The sequence below is a fragment of the Xiphias gladius genome, chromosome 4 (genome assembly GCF_016859285.1).
Source record: "Xiphias gladius isolate SHS-SW01 ecotype Sanya breed wild chromosome 4, ASM1685928v1, whole genome shotgun sequence".
NCBI classification, from domain to species: Eukaryota; Metazoa; Chordata; class Actinopteri; order Istiophoriformes; family Xiphiidae; genus Xiphias; species Xiphias gladius.
In genome coordinates this window covers 1,013,752-1,034,364 of record NC_053403.1, presented here as the reverse complement: position 1 = coordinate 1,034,364, position 20,613 = coordinate 1,013,752, and the positions used below count along the sequence as shown (strand labels likewise).

Here is a 20,613-nt window from a genome sequence, read left to right as displayed (position 1 = left end):
TGTTTCTAGCAAGTTGAGAAAAAACCCTGAGGGTTTTGAAGCACTCAGGTTTTTAAAAACTCTAATTCCATGTTGTTTTTAAGATTTTCCAAGTTGTAATCCTGTCTCTCTCGGTTGATTATTAATTTATTTCTTGTTTGATACTTAATATGTGTCTAAAATCATTTTTAACTATTTTTATAACAAAATAATTTCTCTTTCCTTTTCCTGTAATATTTTTGATGCCTTCTCTTGAACTCTGGGGCGGTTACATAAATGTCTCCAATCAAATGTGACTTGGGACGACAAGCTAAACTAACCCATCATATAAAACTGCACTTGACTGTTAGCTGTAAAGTTGCAGCGCGCAGAGCAATATCATAGTTGGTGTTTGTTTGGACTTCAGCTGAACTGATTATCGATGATAATTGATTAATCACTTAAGTCATTTTTAAAGCAAAAAAAACCAAAAACCAGCTGTTTTCAGCCTCTCAAATATTAACATTTTCTGCTTTTCTCTGTTTTCTATCAAAATAACTGGCAGATTAATCAATGTTGAAAATAATCATGAGTTGCAGCCCTAGTTGGGATTTCAGCTGGCAAAATAAATGAATTCACTCAGAAATACGTCACATTACACAAGCTGGAGACGCCCTGATTTACGTTTCACTTTAGCGTTCTAAACGTCAGTCCTCACCTTCTGCTGTGGTTTAACTCTCAGGACCATGGGAGGGGTGAGCGTCCAGGACCCGTTCTCTGAAGGCAGCGATCCAGCCTTCAACAACAAGCGAGGCCCGGGACCCGGCGGCACCCCCTACCAGCAGGGAGGAGGTCCAACAGACCCCTCTATGAGGATGCAGTATGATGTCAACAAGGACCCGTACGGAGGACCGAGGAAAGGTGAGGAAGGGAAAAGCGTGCTGAAAATATCACGTTGTTGATGGATGGGTTTCTTTATAAAATGCAAAATTTCCACACTGACCTCTGGTGACATTTAAGACTAACGACAACCATTAAAAGTCAGCAGTAATTTTAAACACAGATGAAATCTGTGAGTTGGTAGGTGTTCTGTGGAACGAAGTCTCCTAGTGTCCATATGAAATCTCTTTTCAGTTGAAGGAAAAGAGTCCAATTTTCATTTTTAAGGCCTTTAGTTGTTGTCCAGAGCAACAAACAACAAAACAGTGTTCTCTAAAAAACAGCAACAGTAGAGCACACACAGAGGAAAATGTCAGGCTAGTACGCTGACCATGGAACAAAATGAATCAGGGTCAGATATGGGCGGTGGGGTAAATCTTCCTGGCTGTTAAAGCTTGGGAAAAGTGGAGGAAACTGCCCAGTCAGACATATTGAGGAGGATATTCAGAACTTGCTAAGTCCAGGTTGAAGTCAGTTTGATACTGCACGTTTCACTCAGTCCAGTCTGCATTGCTTTGTAGTCAGTACAAGGTTTGATATAGATCAGCAGGATATTTTTCAAGGCCACGTCTGCCACGCCTAGTGGTTCCCCACAGTACACTACTAATCAGGACCGAGATTTCTGCTGGTCTGTCCTCTGCCCATCTGATCCAGGACAAGTTTCCACCCAGGACACACAGTGAAACCAGTTCACCAATAGAAAACCAACAGCTTTCCGGCCGTGACCATCACAGTCTAGGACCAGTACTGTGGACTGAAGCGTGTCATGGTTCTGTGCTTTTCCGCGTTCAGGCCTTTAGCTGCACTTGCACTGGAAAGGATTGTGCTCTGCTGCCTCCTGGTGGTCAAAACCTGGACCGTCTTATTATCAGTCTCATTAAAGGCTTGTTAAAGGTCTCATTACTTAGCCCATCAACTGATGTTTTATCACCAGGGATCGTTTTCTAGATAATCCATCAGTTTTCACACGGATTTCCTTCCTCGTGGCCAGACATTGGTTTCACTTAATTTCCATGAGAATCAAACCCGCAGATGCTTAAAGCCGGCTGTAAAGACATAGCCCTCAACGGTCAACACCCTTTTACGCGTACCTTCAGTCAAAATTTCATTATTGTTGTAAGAGTAGCAGGTCTGATAGAATAATTGAGCCGACTACACATGGACTGAACGTGTGGAAGATAAAACATTTACAGGTGGAGATGTAAACATGTTTTTGAACCTTAGTGTCCATCCGAAACGTAACTAAGGTGCCTTTACCTGCTCCTCTTCAGGTCCAGGGCCCGGCGAGGCCTTCGGTCCCGGTCAGATGCCCAGCGGCGCCGTGCAGGACATGTACCCCCGCGGGCCACCCTCCGGGCCCCTGACAGGGATGGGCCCCAGACCCCAGTACCCCTACGGCCCCGGCTACGAGCGGAGGTAAGACACCGCTCAGACAGCCGGTGGGCTCGTTGTGTTTTAGAAGCTCTGTTTGCAGCGATTAAAGCAAAGGCTGTTGGGAACGTGATAATCACTTCCTGCCTCAGTGTGCATTTGTGAATCATTGTAGAAAGTGCACGTTATGCAGACAATGAGACAGGTGCTCTTGTTCCTAAGGAGAGGTGTTTTACTCTGCAGACGTTTTGTTAATGGACAGAAATTGATAGAACGTGAGGTCCAGTCGGTGGACATGACGTACGTAGGAACCTGCGTACAATGTATGTAAAATTGCTGTAAATTAGTATGGACGCTGGTGAAAAAAAGTGTAAAAAGTTCAATATTGCCTTTCAACGGAGGTTTGATTTTGTGTTGGTTTACTACCCAAGGACATGGCTACAACTTTGAAGACAACGGACACTTGCAAATAATTTGTCTGTGCTGGAAAATAAATGTCATCTTTAAAAATTAAAACTCCATTTACTTTGTCTTATAGCTTTTTGATCCTACAGCTGTTTATTTTGTCATGTTTGTGCTGGCGAATTACTTGCTTGTGACTTGGAGCACTGGATTTATATAGTTAAAGATGTGAGGTGGCACCGACCCTGAAATTCCTAGTGTGTGTGTGTGTGTGTGTGTGTGTCCTGCAGGCCGGACCATGTGATGGGGCTGGAGGGAGGCATGGCGCCCCCCGGAGGTCAGAACAGCATGGGTCAGACTGGAAACGAGGCCAGCATGTACCCCACCAACAGATACCCCCACCAGAGGTGAGAGCAGGCCTGGGGTAGAATACATGTGTTGGAAGAGTTTCTAGCTTTTTTTATTACGTTTGCTCAGTGTGAGGTGCGTAAATAAAGTTTTAAAGACTGGGGTTTTGTGGACCCTCTCCCTTCAGGCATGGACATGACGGCTACGGCCAGCAGTATCCTCACAGCATGGCCTACACTTCCCATCAGCCCCTGTACCCTCAGCAGCAGGTGAGCGTTCTGACTCTGCTTCACATCTTACTTCACAAAGAATGGATAGCGAGGCAGCCCGAGGTCAGAGGTCACAGCAACACGATGAGAGGTGAAACGAGGGTTAAATCAGAAGGTCCGGACCTGCCAGCACTCACAGACTTCTAGGCTTTACAGGCTTGTTCCTGGATCATTTCTGTTTTAAAATAGTTAATGTACCAGTTTATTGCACCCACGGTGACAATCTTCAGAAAGATCCTCTGAGGTGGATCAAGGGTCAAGATCTGAGCAGTGGTCACACAACGGGAAACAAACAAGATTCAAAACGTGACAAGAATGTGTCTCTTAAAATGCCTAATGAGAAAGGAAATGCATTCAACATGTTTGTGAGAAAACTGAATGTCAACACCAACGCCACATTGGAGCTTTAATATCCATTTTCTGTAATTAATTTGGCATTTTATCAATCGGATTTGTAATTTGATGGATAGTAAACAACACTGCCTGTAGTGTTTCAGACTGTGTTACAGACAGTGGAAGAATAATAAGGCCTGCTCTCAGCTCAGAGGCAGAAAACCTGAATCGTGACCGAGCAAATGTCGACTGAATCAGTCACAATGAAATGTTGGCAAAGTGCGAATGTACCCATCACTTTCTGTGATAGTCTTCAGAAATGTTCTGAAACCTTCAGAATGTTTCTGAAGGTTATCACGTTCTGTGATAATCTCCAGAAACCTTCAAAAAACCTTCTGAAATGTTCTGAAACCTTCAGAATGTTTCTGAAGGTTTCTGAAGGTTATCACAGAAAGTGATAACCTTCAGAAACCTTCAAAAAACCTTCAGAAATGTTCCGAAATCTCCAGAAACCTCCAGAAATCTTCAGTAACCTTCAGAATCTTTCAGAATGTTGCTGTGATAACGCTCTGTCAGAGGTTGGTGATCGTTTCTGGTGTTTTTCCATCGTGACTGAAGCCGAAACGTTCTGGTTTTAAAATGACGGAAACATCCAGAAACGTTCAGAAACCCTCGTGTTCACTGTAAACGTTCCTGAACAGTAAGCACTGGGGCGGGGCCGCTTGTTCTCTCGCTGTTACCTGCAGGGTTACAAGCGTCCGATGGAGGGGATGTATCCTCCCTCTAAGCGCCACGAGGGGGAGGGCTTCGGCGTGCAGCAGTACGGCTCTCAGCAGCCCGACATGTTCGGCCCCCCCTACGGAGGAGTTGGTGGGGGCTACATGGGCCCCGAGCGGCGGCCGGTCCAGGGCCAGTACCCGTATCCATACAGCCGGGACCGCCAAGGTCCCCCCCAGCACAGCCTGATGGGCTCAGGACCGCCATCGGTGCCCGGGGGTCCCGGGGAGGGGCCGCAGGCCAACATTTGGCACCACAGGACAGACATGGGCTACACATACGGCAGGCAGGGCCAGGGGCCCCCCTTCCCTGGCATAAACCGAGGGGACGACCAGGAGGGCAGGGCCCCCCAGGACAGCCAGTGGCCTCCCAGTCATCTAGGCCATCGCCAGCCGCCATACCCCCCCCACTCCTCCTCTTCCTCCTCCTCCTCATCCATGCCCCCCCTGCCATCCAGACAGCCCCCCTCCTCCTTCCAGGCGACGCCCACTGTCCCTAACCATGTGACCCGCTCTCACAGCCCGTCCTCCTTCCCCCGGCCCCTGGGGGGCTCTCTGTCCCCCAACAGCGCCCCCTACCTGCCCTCTATGAAGAAACCTGGGGTTCCCGGTGTCCCCCCCGTCCCCCCGCCAGCTCAGGGCCTCCCCCTGATCAACAGAGAAGTCAGCTTCCCCCCCGGCTCTGTGGAGGCCACTGCCCCCAAACTGAAGCCACGACGCCGGCTCACCGCCAAGGACACAGGTCAGACACACACACACACACACACACACACTTTCAGGCAGCGTCCACGGTCTGATCTCTAGTGTTGATTTAAACCGGAGCGCTGTGATTGAATTCGTCCTATCAGGAACCCCGGAGGCGTGGCGAGTGATGATGTCGCTGAAGTCCGGCCTATTAGCAGAGAGCACCTGGGCTCTGGACACCATCAACATCCTGCTGTATGACGACAGCACTGTGGGCTCCTTCAGCCTCACACAGGTCAGACGCACACACGCGGTCCTGTTACACTGGATTCGTCCTCTCATGTGGCGGTAGGCCAGTCGCTGAGACGACCCGACCTGTGATTGGTCCGTCCGGGCTGCCCGTGCTTTCTCCCGTCAGTCTCCGATTCGGCTGCAGATGAATGAACGTAATCACAGCGGCGGCGGCGGCGTCCGATTCAGTAACGAAACAATGTCATAGTTCACCCTGATGGAACTCTGCTTCCATGTGTGTGACGCAGCGTTACTCTCCGCCACAGAGTAGAGGAAACGAGGCGAACGTACAGTGGCAGGAAAAACTAGTCGAGTCCTGGGAGACTGGGACCTGGTTTTCTGCCCTGACAGGTCATAAAATGTGAACTGATCTTCATCAAATCGGCAAGTCTTCATTCTGAGTCTTCTGAGACCTGGTTCACATCAGCAGATTCCTCTTGTGAGTGACGAACTCAGAAGGTTGGAGGGTTTTTTATGAGTCACAGTAGCTGTGACCCAGACCTCCAGCCTTGTCTCACTGACTGGACTCCAGGTTTGCTAGCTCCTGACTCCAGGTAGCTCCTGTTGACGTCGTCAGCCGAGGGGTTCACACACTCTTTCCAACCTACACTGTGAATGTTTGAATGAGGTTTTCAACATGAACAACGCAAGGATGTGTGTGTCACTAGTTGAAATAGGTTGTGTTTGTTCAGAATTGTAACCCTGATGAAGATCTGGACATATTTTAAGAGAGCCATTGTTTTCTTGCCACGTTCAGTCCTCGGCCAAAAACTGTCTAGTTTTGTTCCCCACCTCGTTATCAGCCTTTCCGAGTCTCTTATAAGCTTCAAATGTGGATGTGATGCACACAAGCAGAAGCAACAATTAAAACAGGAGCAGGTCAGAAAACATTGAGGTGTCTTATTAAAATATGATCAAATATGAAACAGAGGAATTTAGAAATCAAGTCCTGGTTCTTTGTGCAGCTGAGGCCAGTTGTTGAGAATTTACAGTAGCGCTGATCAAAGTGGGAACAGATCATTTACTGTTTCTGTGTTAATTATGAGCGAGCAGTCGTTTCTCTGGTGCTGAGGATGTTCTTCTGTCCTGCTCCTGTCCTCACCCTGTCCTCCTCCTGTCCTCCTGCAGCTGCCTGGTTTCCTGGAGCTCATCGTGGAGTTTTACCGCCGCTGCCTCATTCAGATCTTCGGCATCCTGGAGGACTATGAGGTGGGAGCCAAGGACCAGAGGACCCTGCTGGTACCCCTGCCCAACCCCCCTGAGGAGGAGGAGGAGGAGGGGGAGGAGGACGAGGAGGAGGAGGTGCTAAAGATGCTGCCGGCTGCCGCCTCCGAGTCTAACAGTCGGTCAGCAGAAGAGATGGAGGAGACGTCACTGCCACTCACAACTGCTCCCGCCATCAGCGCTGAGGAGGCGATGGACAGCGAACCGGCTGTCAAGGAGGAGGTGGAGGTGAAGGAGGAGCGGCAGGAACAGCCAGAGCCCCGCCCCCGACAGGCCAGCAAGTACGACAAGCTGCCGATCAGGGTGGAGGAGAGGGCGGAGGAGTGGGAGGAGGTTGAGGAGCGCTGGGCCGAGCTCAGTCGACCCAACGGCTTCATCAGCGGCCTCCTGCACTGGAAGGCCGGGGGAGGAGACTCCACCACTCACATCCAGACACACTTTGAATCCCGAACAGGACGCTCCACCCCCCCGAAACCAACGGAGAGGGAGGAGAGGGGTGGAGGAGACGAGGAGAGGGAGGGAGGAGGGGAGGGGAGGGAGGAGGCGGAGAAGAACTTGCCGTCTGCGGAGGAAACGCCTCCTGAAACACGACCAGGTAAAGACACATTTACTTAGTTTGATCGACAGGCACGGTTCTCGCTGTTCAGCAGAAAAATCCAGTAAAGGAGTCAAAGCTCCTCTAGATTTTCATCCGTTGATCACAGTGAAGTGCGAACAGTAAAGCCTGATAATACAGGAACGCTTCTAACAGATAAGATGGTCCTCACCGGTATCAGCAGCAAATAAGGTTCCCCCACAGACCCCAGTAGACTGGCAGTCAACAGGCTCACATCAGCTACAGCCAAAAAAATTATCATCATCGTGGAGACTTTGTGCAGAACGAACTAAGTCGTGAAATGTACAAAGTCTGACAGAGCGAGAATATGATATTTAATATCGGACCGTCCCGAATCGGGCTCCGCTCTCTAGCTTTGTCTGTAAACCGACGCTGGTGGAGTCCTGCTGTTGCAGCGATGAGGATTTAGGCCCGAACAGCCTGAACTCTGTCCGTCAGTGTCTGTGACCCGCAGCAGCCCGGGTTAAAGCAGGTGAACCATCCCTTTGGTGGTAGATCGTGGAGTTTGGATTCTCCGCTCTGACTTTATTTGTAGATCTCTCGGCTCCTCTGTGGTTATAAACTCTCCCCTCCTTGTGTTCTGCCGCCAGGCTCCCTGTCTGAGGTCGGAGGCCAGAGGTCGCCCATCAGCCAGCTGGAGGACGAGCCCCGCTGCTGGGACGAGGCTCCGCTGTCCACGGCCGAGTCCTGGCAGGACTCGCTGGCCAAACGCTGCGTCTGCATCGCCAACATCGTGCGCGGCCTCTCCTTCGTCCCCGGCAACGACGCCGACATGTCGCGGCACCCCGGCCTGGTGCTGATCCTGGGCCGGCTGGTGCTGCTGCACCACCACCACCCCCGCAGGAAACGGACGCCGCCCACCTACCAGCGGGAGGAAGAGCAGGGTCTGGCCTGCAGCCGGGACGAGTGGTGGTGGGACTGCCTGGCGGCGCTCAGGGAGCACACGCTGGTGACGCTGGCCAACATTTCGGGCCAGCTGGACCTGTCGCGGTACCCCGAGAGCATCTGCCTGCCCATCCTGGACGGGCTGCTGCACTGGATGGTGTGCCCGTCCGCCGAGGCCCAGGACCCCTTCTTCTCGGCGGGCGGCTTCTCCTCGCTCACCCCTCAGAGACTGGTGCTGGAGTGTCTGTGCAAGCTGAGCATCCAGGACTGCAACGTGGACCTGCTGCTCGCCACGCCGCCTTTCGGCCGCCAGCAGAAGCTGTTCGCCACGCTGGTGCGCCTCGTAGGCGAGCGGAAGAGCCAGGTGTGCCGGGAGATGGCGGTGGCCGTCCTGTCCCACCTGGTGCAGGGGGACTCCGCCGCGGCGAGGGCCGTCGCCCTGCAGAAGGGCAGCGTGGGGACTCTGATCGGCTTCCTGGAGGACAGCGTGTCCATGGCTCAGTACCAGAAGAGTCCGCACGGCCTGCTGCACGCCGCCAGCCCGCCGGAGCCGCCCAGCATCAACATGATGTGCCGCGCCGCCAGGGCGCTGCTGGCCATGGCGCGGGTGGAGGAGAACCGGACGGAGTTCGTTCTGTACGAGAGCCGGCTGCTGGACATCTCGCTGTCGGCCGCCCTCAACTCCTCGGTGGCGGCAATCATGTGTGAAGTACTGTATAAAGTGGGTCGCTCGTGACACGAACACCGCCACGGAGCGCGCTCGGTGGCGCTGGAAGCAGCTCCGCCGTGTGACGAACTGGCTCCTATTATATTTTTATTTAACGAACAGAACACAAAGTTTTTACATACAAATGAATATATATAGAATATATATAGCTCCTCGGCTCCATCCGCAAATGTTTATTTGGGATTTTTAAGTAATTTTAATACAAAAATATTTAATACTTGTATTTTTAATTTTTTATTCTTTTCTCAGCTTGTTGTTGTTTTTTGTTTTAACCAAAGCGTGACGGTAGAGGAAGCTCGGGTTCTGCTCTCTGTGTGTTATAAACGGACGTGCTTGTTTCTTTCTGTTTGCGGGGCTGTTTTTTCTTGGGGGGGGGCGGTTACTTAGATATTTGGGGGCGGGGTCAGATTTATTTAAGTAGTGACACATGTTGTAGATAGGCCTCTCTTTTCTCATGTGGTGTGACAGAGGAAACTGATGTTCAGTCACGTACTTTGTTCTGGTGCAATAGGTTTTGTTTTGGGCGTTTTTTTAAAAATGTGAATAATTTGACCATCTGCAATTTGACCATCAGTATTTTGCCAAACCACAGCAGTATGTGTGGGGGGGGGGGCTGGGTTGTGTCACCTTCTGTTTTCTAAGAACTTTTTCTGTCTCTTCCACCAATCAAATCTAAATTTGCCTCCACCGTCATCATCCTCCTGTAAATAGACGATGTACATTTGAGCTCCAGCAGGTGGCGTCATGACTCGGTGACAGTAGCTGGTAAAGAATTAACGATCGTCATTTATAATCACAACTCTGCTCACCTGAAGATTTAGTTTCCCTCTTCCCGGCAGGTGAAGACTATTTTTTTTTTTCTTTTCTTTTCTGTATTTAAGGAAAAACCCCTCAGTTTTCGGATGTTTTATCAAGTCTGATCAAGAACGGTGCGTTTGATTTGAGAAACTGTATGTACAGGAGGTCGGGGGGGGGGACTGTACTCATCATGTTGCTAACTGACACGACTTCAAAAAACGGTTATAACAAATGTAAAGAGAGGGGAAAAAAAGCAAATCTCTACATCCAGAACGTCTCCTGTTTGATTTGACGGACGTTTCTTCGGTATGAGATCTTTATATGTTCCACGACATATTAAAGAATAAACATACATGAACTCTGGTTGAGCACTGTGAACGCAGCTCTGGACTGGTTTTTGTGAGAGCGACTGCAGGTCCAACACAAAAAAAAAAACGATCAGCTGAGAGACAGGCGATCAATAAACACACCTTTGATTTAGGCCGATCGGTCCAGACTAAGGCTGTAATGGTCATCGCACACCAGAGGGAACCAAACTGTTGAGAAACAAAGGGACAACTTTCTTCGAGTCAAAGACAAGAAGGTTTTATCCAACCGGGTGAGGTCATGTTGTTTCCCCAAGTCAGAGGGTTTATCCTGCGTATGGTGGCCATCTTAGGACATCGGCCCGTCAGCTCTGTGCTGACGTTTAGAGGCGTGGACTCGAGTCCCAAATCACATTTCCAAAAATGTTTAAATTAATTACTGAACTTGTAGGTGGTGACTTGGAACTTGGTGGTCTCGCCTTTGGGCTTCACCCTGGACCTGTTGGTCTTGACTCGGTCCTCACTTGGTACTTGATTCAGGACTTGACTTGATGCCTGTAAGTATTGACATGGGCCTTGACCTAGGACCTGTATTGACATGGGGCTGGACTTGGGTCTCGTTGGAGAATTGCAGAACACAAGGATGACCTGATTAGAATTTGTTGGTCAAAGGTCAAAGGTCAGGTTCACTGTGACCTCGCAAAACACATTTTTGGCCAAAACTCATTCGCTAATTGTGACAAAATGTCGACGTGAAGACATTTTATATCCAACATTCTGCAAAAACCCCTTATTTCTGGCCATTATTCAACGCCACGACGAGGAGACTGTGACCATATTTCCTACCACTTGACCGGTTGGCAGCAGGAATTCTAGTTGAGATGAGGGCTGGAGTCTCAAGTTGTCCCTAATCCACATTATACACCTGTCCCACTAAATATTTTTTTTTTTTAGCAGTTCATTTACAGAATATCAGCGTTCTTTACTGGTTTCTACCAACAGGAAATAACTCAAAAAAATTGACAACAGAATCTTCTTCCTAAGATTTAAGAGTCATTTTTTCGTGGCCACCGCAGTGTAGTTTATTTTATTTTCACACCTGGGAGCGGCTCCTCCTTTTCCTTTGTGCAGCTCCTCGTCTGTAGACTGAACTCAGCAGCAGAGAAAACGTCATTTCACACTGACGCAGACCGAAGTATTTTTAAATCAGACTATTCCTGTAAACCAGCACGTTGTGTTTAAACTGCGTGGCAGCGTCGAGACCTTCCTCCGAAAATAAACCTGGTGGCTTCCAGGATTTAAATAAGTTTGTGGATAAAACAAAATGAAGTTACTGAAGTTTTATTGTGGCACAGAGACGGCTGGAATTTAGAGTTAATGGCTTAACAGCTGAACGGCCATAATTCAATAATCGACTGCAGCCAGTTCAAAAGTGAAGTTAGTTTCAGGCTGAAATGTTTGTTACACAGCAAAACAAAACCGCGATGGATGAAAAATGAAAAATCTTTCCTACTGAGAAAACATTCTTGCCTCAAGGTTCACGCAGTCTCTGTTCTGGAGCTTTCGACCGTATCAAACGATCTTCATCAGCGCATGACCTCTGGCCAGCTGTCGTGTACTTTTTCCCGGTGTCAGGACGCGGCTCCGAAAAACACATGCAAACTCTAATCTGCTGAGGAGGACGGTGGGATGCGATCAAAAGCTCCAGAGCAGGTACTAAATGGACCTTGGGGGCGATTTGAACCTCCAGGTTTCTGTCCCTCGAGCTTCGGCACTAGCGAGAGCTCCGGTGTTGGGTACGGTGGCCCCTTTAGGACATCGGCTCAAGCTCAACAGTAAATACAAGTCGATCGATTGACAGAAAACCAATCGGCAGCGACTTTGACAGGAGTTTGTCGGTTCTCACGTAAAAATACCAAATCATTTCACGGTTCAAGCTGAAATCTGAGGATCTGCTGGTTTTTTTCTTTTCAACTAATCTTAACGCATCTTCAATCATTCTGAGGTTCGGACAAACGCAGTGAATTTTTTAAGCTTTATGTTTGGGGCCAGCCCCACCTCCGTCGGTCCTGGCGGGGCCTCCAGAATGACCTCTGACCCTTTAGGAGCCAGCCTGGACGGCTGCAGGGAACCTCCGCGGGTTCCAGGAAAAATCAGATTCATTTTCTCCACAAACCACTGAAAGTCAAGTCACATCACATTCGGACACAGAACAAACATGTTTATAGAGATTTACAACCAGGCCTTTTTACATCTGAAAACCAGTAGAAAATAACACGTTTTAAGCTTCGACGAGCATGCGAGCCTTCTGCCCTGTATTGAATACACCCGCTGATCAGTTTCCAAACCATCAATCGGATCGATCGGTCCCGATTGGTGTCAGTTCAAGAATTCTGGCCCAGTCCAACCCAGAAGACAGAAAAACATTCAAGAGGAAGGCTGCGAAAAGGTCCATGGGAATTTAGTCATTTCAAGGAACCTCCTGTGTCGGAGCGTCTTTGAACACACCGCCAGGCGGGTTGGAGTTAATGAACCGGAATTTTCCTTTAATAGACACAAAGCTGGAATCAGAGATTTCAACTTTATTAGTGAAACTTTCCCGTTTGTTTCTGGATGATCTTGTTCTTATCGCTCCTTGTCCAAACAGTGGTGGGTTTTTACCACTGGCTCAGCTGAGACCGTCAGTGGGACGTTTTGGACACGGCGGCTTAAAATAAACAGGAACTTTCCTTTAACTGACACGAAAATTCAAACCCAGCTTGTAGACCAGGACCCTCTAAACTCAGAGCCGTTCGAGCTCGACCGGGACCGGGACCGAACTGGTCCAGCGGAGTCTCCGGACCCTGCCGCTTCCAGAGAAACCAGCGCAAACAGCTGCCGAGTCTCGACTGTTCGATTCGTCCTCCGGCAGCAGGAGGACGTCACTTTGACTTGAAGACGGTGTCCCAGTCCAGAGGTTCAGATCCAGCCGTGGCCTCGGCGGACTTTGGGATGGACGGGAAGACGGACCGCATCTTCTGTCTGAACTCTGCCAACTGATGAAGACAAGGAAGACAAGTAACTAGAGAGGCTGGTGAGTGTCACCGGATAAATGGTTGAACTGTTAATGACAATAATAAGTTACTTCACTTTAGAAGCTGTGATTTGTCTCTAATCATCAGCGAGCAGAAGGAAAAGTTTGGATTTGATTAAAAAATAAAAACTCATTGATTTAATGATTTACCAGGAAACTTATTTAGTAGAAAGTCCAGTTAAATTGTTGTAAAGGGCCACAGTAAAAAAAATCTGTAATCTTTTCACAAATTGTTTTTTCTCTAAATATTTCAACTGTAACCAAAACTTTGTTGTTTTTTTAGGTTTATCATCAAAGTTTTACAAATTTTCTCAAATATTTCAACTTTGTTCTTAAAAACGTTATTCACAAAATTTTATAACTTTATTCTGGAATTTGTTTTGCGAATGATGCAACCTTTTCCCAAATCTTTGAATTTAAATTTAAATTTCACAGCTTCTCTCAAAATATTTTGACTTCTTCTTCTTCAAAACGTTTTCCGTCTCCGTGGCCCTGATATTTATTGGTATTACAACTGTGTTCTCTAGATTTTACAGCTTCACTCTTCACATATTTCAGTTCTATTCTCAAAATGTCTCATTTTTTTCCCTCAGACTTTCTCCAGTTGTCTCTGGTCGGATTTAACAGAGTAAACACTCGAGGGTCTGCGGATACGTACGCTGTGAACGCCGAGGACTTTCCACACGGTGAAACTGAGCAGACCGACTCCAGACCAGGCGAACAGAGACCCCCACCCCAGAGCTCTGAGGGCCAGAGACGCGCCGCTCTCTTGGACCGCTGCCGTTGAAGCAACTCCCTGGGAAGGAAAGTCAACAGGAACTGAACTTACCAGCAGATTTCCGGCCAAACCGCGATGTGCCATAAATCATTGGTCATTTAAAGCTGAAACAATTAGTCAACTAACTGATTGGCAGAAAAATAAGAAGCAGCTTTTTTAATGATGGATTCATCGTTTGAAACCTTCATTTCAAGCGGAAATATTTGCAGATTCCAGCCTCTCAAAAGACGAGATCTGCTGCTTCTCTTCGGGGTTTCTCACTTTAAACCGAACATTCGGACTTTGAGGGTTTTTGCTCCAACAAAACCCGACATTTGAAAACAACACGTTCAGTTGGAGTTTTAATTCTGTGGCAGCTCCTACAATGACGATAAAAAGATCTCGTGTCTTAAATGATTATATTAAAAGTTATTTTCAGTATCTGTCAATATCCCCATCGCAAGTCAGTGAAGCGTCCTCGACCCAAAGACGTTTCGTTTTTATACAGGTTACAATGATACTCCGTGGCCAAAAGTATGTGGACGGCCGAACGTCTCCGAACCCGCTTGGTTCCCTTTAACAATGTTACGTCGTGATGTTTGTTACGGTTGTGTTTTGTTTTCTCCGTCTCTCGTTGATGCTCTATAGGATGCTCCGTGAGGAGCTGCAGTCGGAGACCCAGAGATAACTAAGGTTGCGCCGGTGATCCGTCCTACGTCTTTAAAGGTTCTCTCCTAACGAAACCGGCCGACCTGCGGCGTTTCCTGCGCCTCAGGGGTCAAAGGTCGGATTCCAGAGACGAGGTCGGAATCGGGTTTTACACTCCGAGCTTCAACGGGCGGAATGTGATTAAAAGGCGGCGTTCATCACGTTAACTGGTGAGAAACGTCCGGTTGCTCCCATCAATACCAGCTCTGTCTGTGACCTCTGACCTCAGACGTTACTTTAGCCCGACACTGGAATTCAGCTCAACTCTTTCACTGTTTGAACTCACTTTATTTTATTTTATACCTGGAGACAACTTTTCTCAAATATACATGTTTTGCAGGGTTTTCCAGGTTTTCCAGGTGTGACGAGTCTATGGGAAAAAAAAAAAGCCACAGACAAAAGAAAACGAAGGAAAAACGAAGGAAAAGTTCATCTGGAAAGTTTCTGCTTCATCTCCACCACAGTTACCTGATGATTATCCGATAGTTACTGAGTTACTTTAAAGATTCACGTTTTCAATGACTGTCACTTATGTCCCACTTATTTGTTTCTGTCTAAGCTTCTGTTCTTTATTGCTGAGAAGATGCCAAAGGTGCTAAAAGCTACATTTAAATTCATTTTTTAAAAATGACTGACTTTTATTACAATATAACTGATTCTACTACGCTTTAGTTTTTGATTCATTTTTTAATTTTTAGGTTTTTTAAAAATTACCTTAAAAAAGAGACAATTGTACAACACAAGAAAACATTTATGAATAAATCACTGCAGAAATATTCTTTAAAATATTTCAATTTCATCCTCAAATTTTCTTTCTTGATCTATTCATTTGATTTTTATTTATAACTATAGCTACTATATATCAAAATTTTATGTTTTCTCTCAAATATTTCAACCTCATTTTTGGGATTTTTCAGGACTTTCTTCTTAAAACACAAAACAAATGAACAAAAATGGAAATAAAACAAAAAACTGGGGCAGTAGTAGAAATATTTACTTAATGTTCCTTTTCGTTTGAATTAAAAAAAAAAAAACACTTAACATTTATTAAGTAAAATAATAAGAATAAAATATCATTTTTGCCAAATAATTCAATTTCTTTTTTGTCTTTTAAATATGAATTAATATTTTAATTTTAAAACATTTCAATCATTATCATTAATTTATTTTATTTAGTTTGGTGTGTGTGTGTGTGTGTGTGTTTGTTTGTTTTGCAGCATAAAAGACAAAAATATACAAAGATTTATTTTTTTTAAAACTGCAAAAGTCAAGGATGATAAATAGAAATTCACAATAAAAATATGTAAAATATAAACATATTACAGTGAAAGTTGAGTATTTTATAATTTCACTTAAATTTACTGGGCAGGGGTGTCCACATACTTTTGGCCACATAGTGTTAATATGAGGCCGAAACATTTTTCATTCCTTACTAAAAGTTCAATGGTCCAACGTGGGAATAAAAGCAGCAGTTTGACGTGAAACGAAATGAAGGACAGCAGAGACGGATCCGCATACTGCTCCGCGTCTCTCACATCTGGGCTCGGTCCTCTGGGGCCGAGGCCTCGACGGAGACAACAAAGACCAGTCTGTGGCGGAAATAGAGTCCGGGAACAGGCGCTCCATTGTGCCCCCGCGCTAAGTTTATCTCCGACGCGAACGGCCGCCGGCGTCCGTGTGCGTCATGTTTAATCAGATCCTGTGAGCGGCCAATAACCAAACGGTTCCAGTTAACAGGACCAGATCGGGTCTCGGGTCTCGGGCCCGGTCACAACACACCGAGGACTGTTTTCACCCCGGACGCGGTTCCGGTGTTTTCTTATTTTACTTGCACTCATTCAGTCAGTCGCAGAATCTACGCTCCGACACCAGTGGAAATCGCTTTAGCATCCAGCAGCGAGCGTCCCGTCCTACGCGTGAACAACCCGCTCCGAGCGTCGCCGTCGTCGGGCTCGGTGAAGCCGAGAACCCGGAGGGGAAGCGCCGGGGTCAACTCCGAGTTTACTGCCGATGCGGCCGCGGGTGCGTTCGTGTCAAAGAGGAGCAGGTGTCGCTCGATGGACCCGAAACGTCATCGCCGTGAAGCGCTTCATCTCGTGTGTGTGTGTGTGTGTGTGTGTGATATAAGTGGCTTAATATGGGACGAAATGAAACGGTGGTGAACCTGCAGGAAACACTGATTAAAGGGGATTTTCAAGAAGGCGACATGTAAACAATATGATCGCAACTGCAACTGAAACGACAGAAATAATTTCAAAATATCAAATGAAGGCTGCAAACAAGGGGGAATCATTATTTATGCCTTTTTGTCCAAAGATGAACAAACTTATAATGAACATTCGTTGCTGCTTCGACAACTAACCATTGTTTGCTTAATTAAATCGACTGTTTTCGTCTATAAACCTTTTATTTTCTTCTTTAAACTGAGAAAATTCTCGGTATAATTTCCCACAGTCTGAGGTTTGATGATTTCAAATGTCAGGTATAATCACATGTTCCGTATAAAACCCACAAAAGCTGCAAATCCTCACATTTAAGAAGCTGGAACTATCAGTGTTTTTGAGATGAATCGATTATCGAAATCTTTCTGTCGGTCGACGAATCGATGACTCGACTAACTGTTGCAGCTCTGAAGCGACGGTGAGAGAAGCGTCGGACTCTTTCTGCTGCCAAAGCAACGGGGAGAAGAAAAGCTCGAAGGTTCATTTAGAACCATAGGAAATATTTAAGAGCGTCCGGACTATTTCTCAGAGGGTTCAGTTTTTATTTCCAACCGCCGTCACAACGTCTCCTCGTGTTGCAGGGACGGAGTAAGAGTGCAAAAGCGTCGACCTTCCCAGGAATCCTGCACACGATTAGAGGATCAGTCAATCGGTCCGATCATCGCTGCAGTTTGTCGGAGGCAGGGATTTTCAAAGTCCGGCACCGCTGGGCCACCGTAAGACCAGATCTGAGCTTGAGTCCCAGGGTTTTTAGCCTCTATCTGTTTACAGTTTTGTCAAATTGTCTCCATGAAAAGCTGCTGAATCATCTGTGATCAGCTCCTGTTGCAGCGTAGCCGTGGACGTTCAGACGACTGTCACTGCGTCACTGTGATGCTGAAGGAAACTTAAAAACATCAAGATTCTGAATGAAGTTCTGCAGTTAGGAGCAGCATCTTTTTTTCTATGATTTCTAGGTGGATTTATGGACATTTATCCTCAGTGGACATCAGAGATAGTGACATCTTTGGAAAGCGGAAGTCACACTGAATCTGTAAATACGTGTTTCACGCCTGTCCGTTCAGATTTGACTGAGTTGTGACTCTGGGAAAGGTTGTGATTCTTGACAGAAACTGAAAATTGAGGATCTATTGCTTTTCTCCGTTTTATATCACGGCAACTGAATCTCTTTGGGTTTTGAACCGTTTGGTTCTGTCGGACAGAGCAAGACATTTGAACGTGTTACCATGAGCATTTTTTTTATAGATGCAACGATTAATCTAGTGATTACGAAAATAAGGATTCGTTGCAGCTCTAATGATGTGCAGCGAAGCGATTCGATCAACTTCATTACCAAGTAGAAAACCCCCCCCGTCTTACCTTATTAAACCAATCCGGGCTTTTTTTCTTGGCGAGCGCTAACGTGGAGCCGAATCCTGCCATCACCCCCGCGGACGCCACCGTGGTCAGAAACGCTGCACCTGCACACAGGAAGTCGGGTGAGAACCCCAGAGACAAGAATCTGAGACGGGCAATCTGTGAAATCTCGTCCCACCGGCTGATCCTTTTCCGGAAACTTCAGGAAATCCAGCGGTTAGGCCGAACAAGCCAACGTGACCATCTGTAAAAACAGCCTGTGTATGGATGTGGTTTTGAGAGGAAAAACCCCGTGGGTGAGAGGTTTCTCAAGCGTCGCTGCTGGGATTGTCTCAGACAAAGACAGTCATGTTTCATTAAGCACGACGTACTTTCACCATGTGTGGCCTGTCGCTGTATCTCAGAGTCATATTTTGTGGCTCTCGAGGGATTCTCCACAACCACAGAAAACAATAAACCGGTCAAATTTTGAACGGAGTCTGGCTGGAAAAAAACTACAGGCCTAAGAAAAAGGCATCAAATGGAATCAACCTGAACAAGATGCGGACACCCCTGTGAAACCCCTACAGCCAAACTCCATAATAATATTTGACAGGTTAAGATCCTGGGGAAGACACTTAACTCACCAAACGTGGCGTTGGTAACTAAAAACGTAACGAGCAACGTTGAGAAAATTCTAATCCGGGCGCCAGTGCATTGCTCATCACGATGTATTTAATGTATACGTACAGAAGATTTGGGTAAATTGGTGGATTATACTAAACGAATTTAACAGAAGAACACATCGTTTAAGGAACAATCTCCAGTCATTATGTAGGGACTATGCTGAATTCCTGATGACCATAAAAACTTTAAATTGTTGTAATTTTGAATGGAGTCCGGCGTCACGGTCTTAATGCATTGCTGAAAAAACAACATATCTGCGCCGTAGTGCGCTTCAAATTCAGCAGCAGTCACAGCTCGCATTTACAGGGTGTCAGGGATTCTCTGCCTCTGAATACGCGTTAAAATGTCTCGTTTTTGAGTGGAGTTTGGTTCGGCGGAGGTAGCGGGCGGGTCGACATTGCTGTGACCTCAGACAGAAGATGCTAGAAAGACCGCGGCACACGGCAGAACCTGCCAACGGTTCCGGTTCGTACGACCTACGAGCGAACCGGCCAACAGCTGCCTTGCCTTGTAACATCTGCAGTTTGGCCTCTTCGTCGCTTTGCGCTTCGTCTCCCGCTTTCGCAGCCGCGTCTCCATCGGCCGCTGCCATGTTGCTTCCGTCCGTCTGCGATAAGTCACCGGACAGAAACAAGCCCGCCGGGAACGTAAGAGCGCCGCGTTTGCATCAAACGCCGATTCGCGTGAGTAGAAGATTCTGACGCACGAAAACTACGTTCAACTGTTCTGTTAAAAGTTTAAAAATAAATAAATGAATAAATAAAACTTCACGCGTTTTATTTTACAATTTTAAGTCGAGTATGTGTTTGGGAGAGAGTCCGGGAGACGGAATCCTGAACCAAAGATCGTTTTTGTCCCAGAAGCCTGGTTCTCTGGCGGAAGCATCGAAGAGGTCTCACTCCGCTTCAAATGAGAGCAGATGAACTATTTTCTCATGCGTTTAAAATGCAAAGCCAAATAAACCTGATCTAAAATTTCTGTCTCTGAATTGTGTTGAAGTAGAATAAATAGAGTCTGTTACATTCTACCACTGAAAATAGCCGAGGATCCGTTTATGTTACAGATGTGGGGAAAAACATACAAAACCCATAAACACACACACACACACTCAGCTGAGCTTTAAGAATTATTATGGAACGGGATCCTAAAGAACTAGCGTGAGGGTATTTCCATTATTGATTAATCGACTGGTCGATTCGTCCAGCGCCTATCAGAATCAGTCGTCACTTGCCCGGGACCAACTTTTCAAGCTGCCTGTTTTACGTGACCGCGGGTCCACAACCCGCACGTGTCGACGGAAAGCGCGCAGCTGGAACCCACACGTCTTGCTCAGAAAGCGACTATGAAACGGTTATCGGAATGCCCGTCGATCGATCGATCGATCCGGCTCCGCAGCGATCTTGCTCCCGAGACAACGAGATGATCAAACGTGGCGATCTGATCTACGGGAGCCCCGGAGAGCGCGCGTCCCTCTGAACGTCTCAGCCCCTGCTTTAATAGCGTGAACGCAGAGAAACGTGCCGGTTATCCGGCTGAGCTTCGAGCCGTCGGTCAGTCGACAGGACCGGGACGACAACAAGTCGTTTAGTTGGTCTGGTGTTGAGCCCACCTTTCAAAACACCAGGACTCGCGCGGAGAAAAGTGAAATCCGCGTCTGTTCATTAAGGACTGAGGCTGCTCGCGGAGCTCTGGACCAGACCGTGCAGCATCCACGTCGGTTCACGAGGTCCGGGTGTCTAGTGTCTCCCCGGTCCCGCAGATACTGGGTCCACACAAAGGAGGTGACAGAGTGGGCGCGGCCATCTTCTCGTTGGCCGAGACCCCCGTCGCTCCTCCGGCGTGTTGCCTCCATCGTGCGGACGTTTCGAACCGAGACCGGACGCAGGACAGCACCCGAGGACGGGT

At 47.4% G+C, this 20,613-nt stretch overlaps 2 protein-coding genes across 6 annotated transcripts in view; one reads left to right on the top strand and one right to left on the bottom strand.

Moving 5' to 3' along the window:
* The window catches only part of arid1b (AT rich interactive domain 1B (SWI1-like)), a 64,534-nt gene extending 54,268 nt beyond the window's left edge, over positions 1-10,266 (top strand). For 3 of the 5 annotated variants that reach the window (XM_040124910.1, XM_040124909.1, XM_040124908.1), the window contains 8 exons: positions 701-879; positions 2,169-2,313; positions 2,961-3,077; positions 3,206-3,287; positions 4,367-5,138; positions 5,245-5,375; positions 6,500-7,190; positions 7,802-8,832. In XM_040124910.1, coding sequence (XP_039980844.1) covers positions 701-879; positions 2,169-2,313; positions 2,961-3,077; positions 3,206-3,287; positions 4,367-5,138; positions 5,245-5,375; positions 6,500-7,190; positions 7,802-8,832 — 3,148 coding nt within the window. Of the gene's footprint in view, positions 1-700; positions 880-2,168; positions 2,314-2,960; positions 3,078-3,205; positions 3,288-4,366; positions 5,139-5,244; positions 5,376-6,499; positions 7,191-7,801 lie in introns of all 5 variants that reach the window. The other 2 variants (XM_040124911.1, XM_040124907.1) reach the window with 2 other exon arrangements.
* Positions 10,267-12,126: 1,860 nt separating this feature from the next.
* tmem242 (transmembrane protein 242) lies at positions 12,127-20,034 on the bottom strand. The gene is made up of 4 exons (XM_040125193.1): positions 19,216-20,034; positions 18,046-18,146; positions 13,658-13,795; positions 12,127-12,961 (listed from the first exon to the last, which is right to left on the bottom strand). Exons 1-4 carry the CDS (start codon positions 19,298-19,300, stop codon positions 12,848-12,850), a joined length of 438 nt encoding a protein of 145 aa, XP_039981127.1. The 5' UTR covers positions 19,301-20,034; the 3' UTR covers positions 12,127-12,847.
* Between the last annotated feature and the right edge of the window lie 579 nt (positions 20,035-20,613).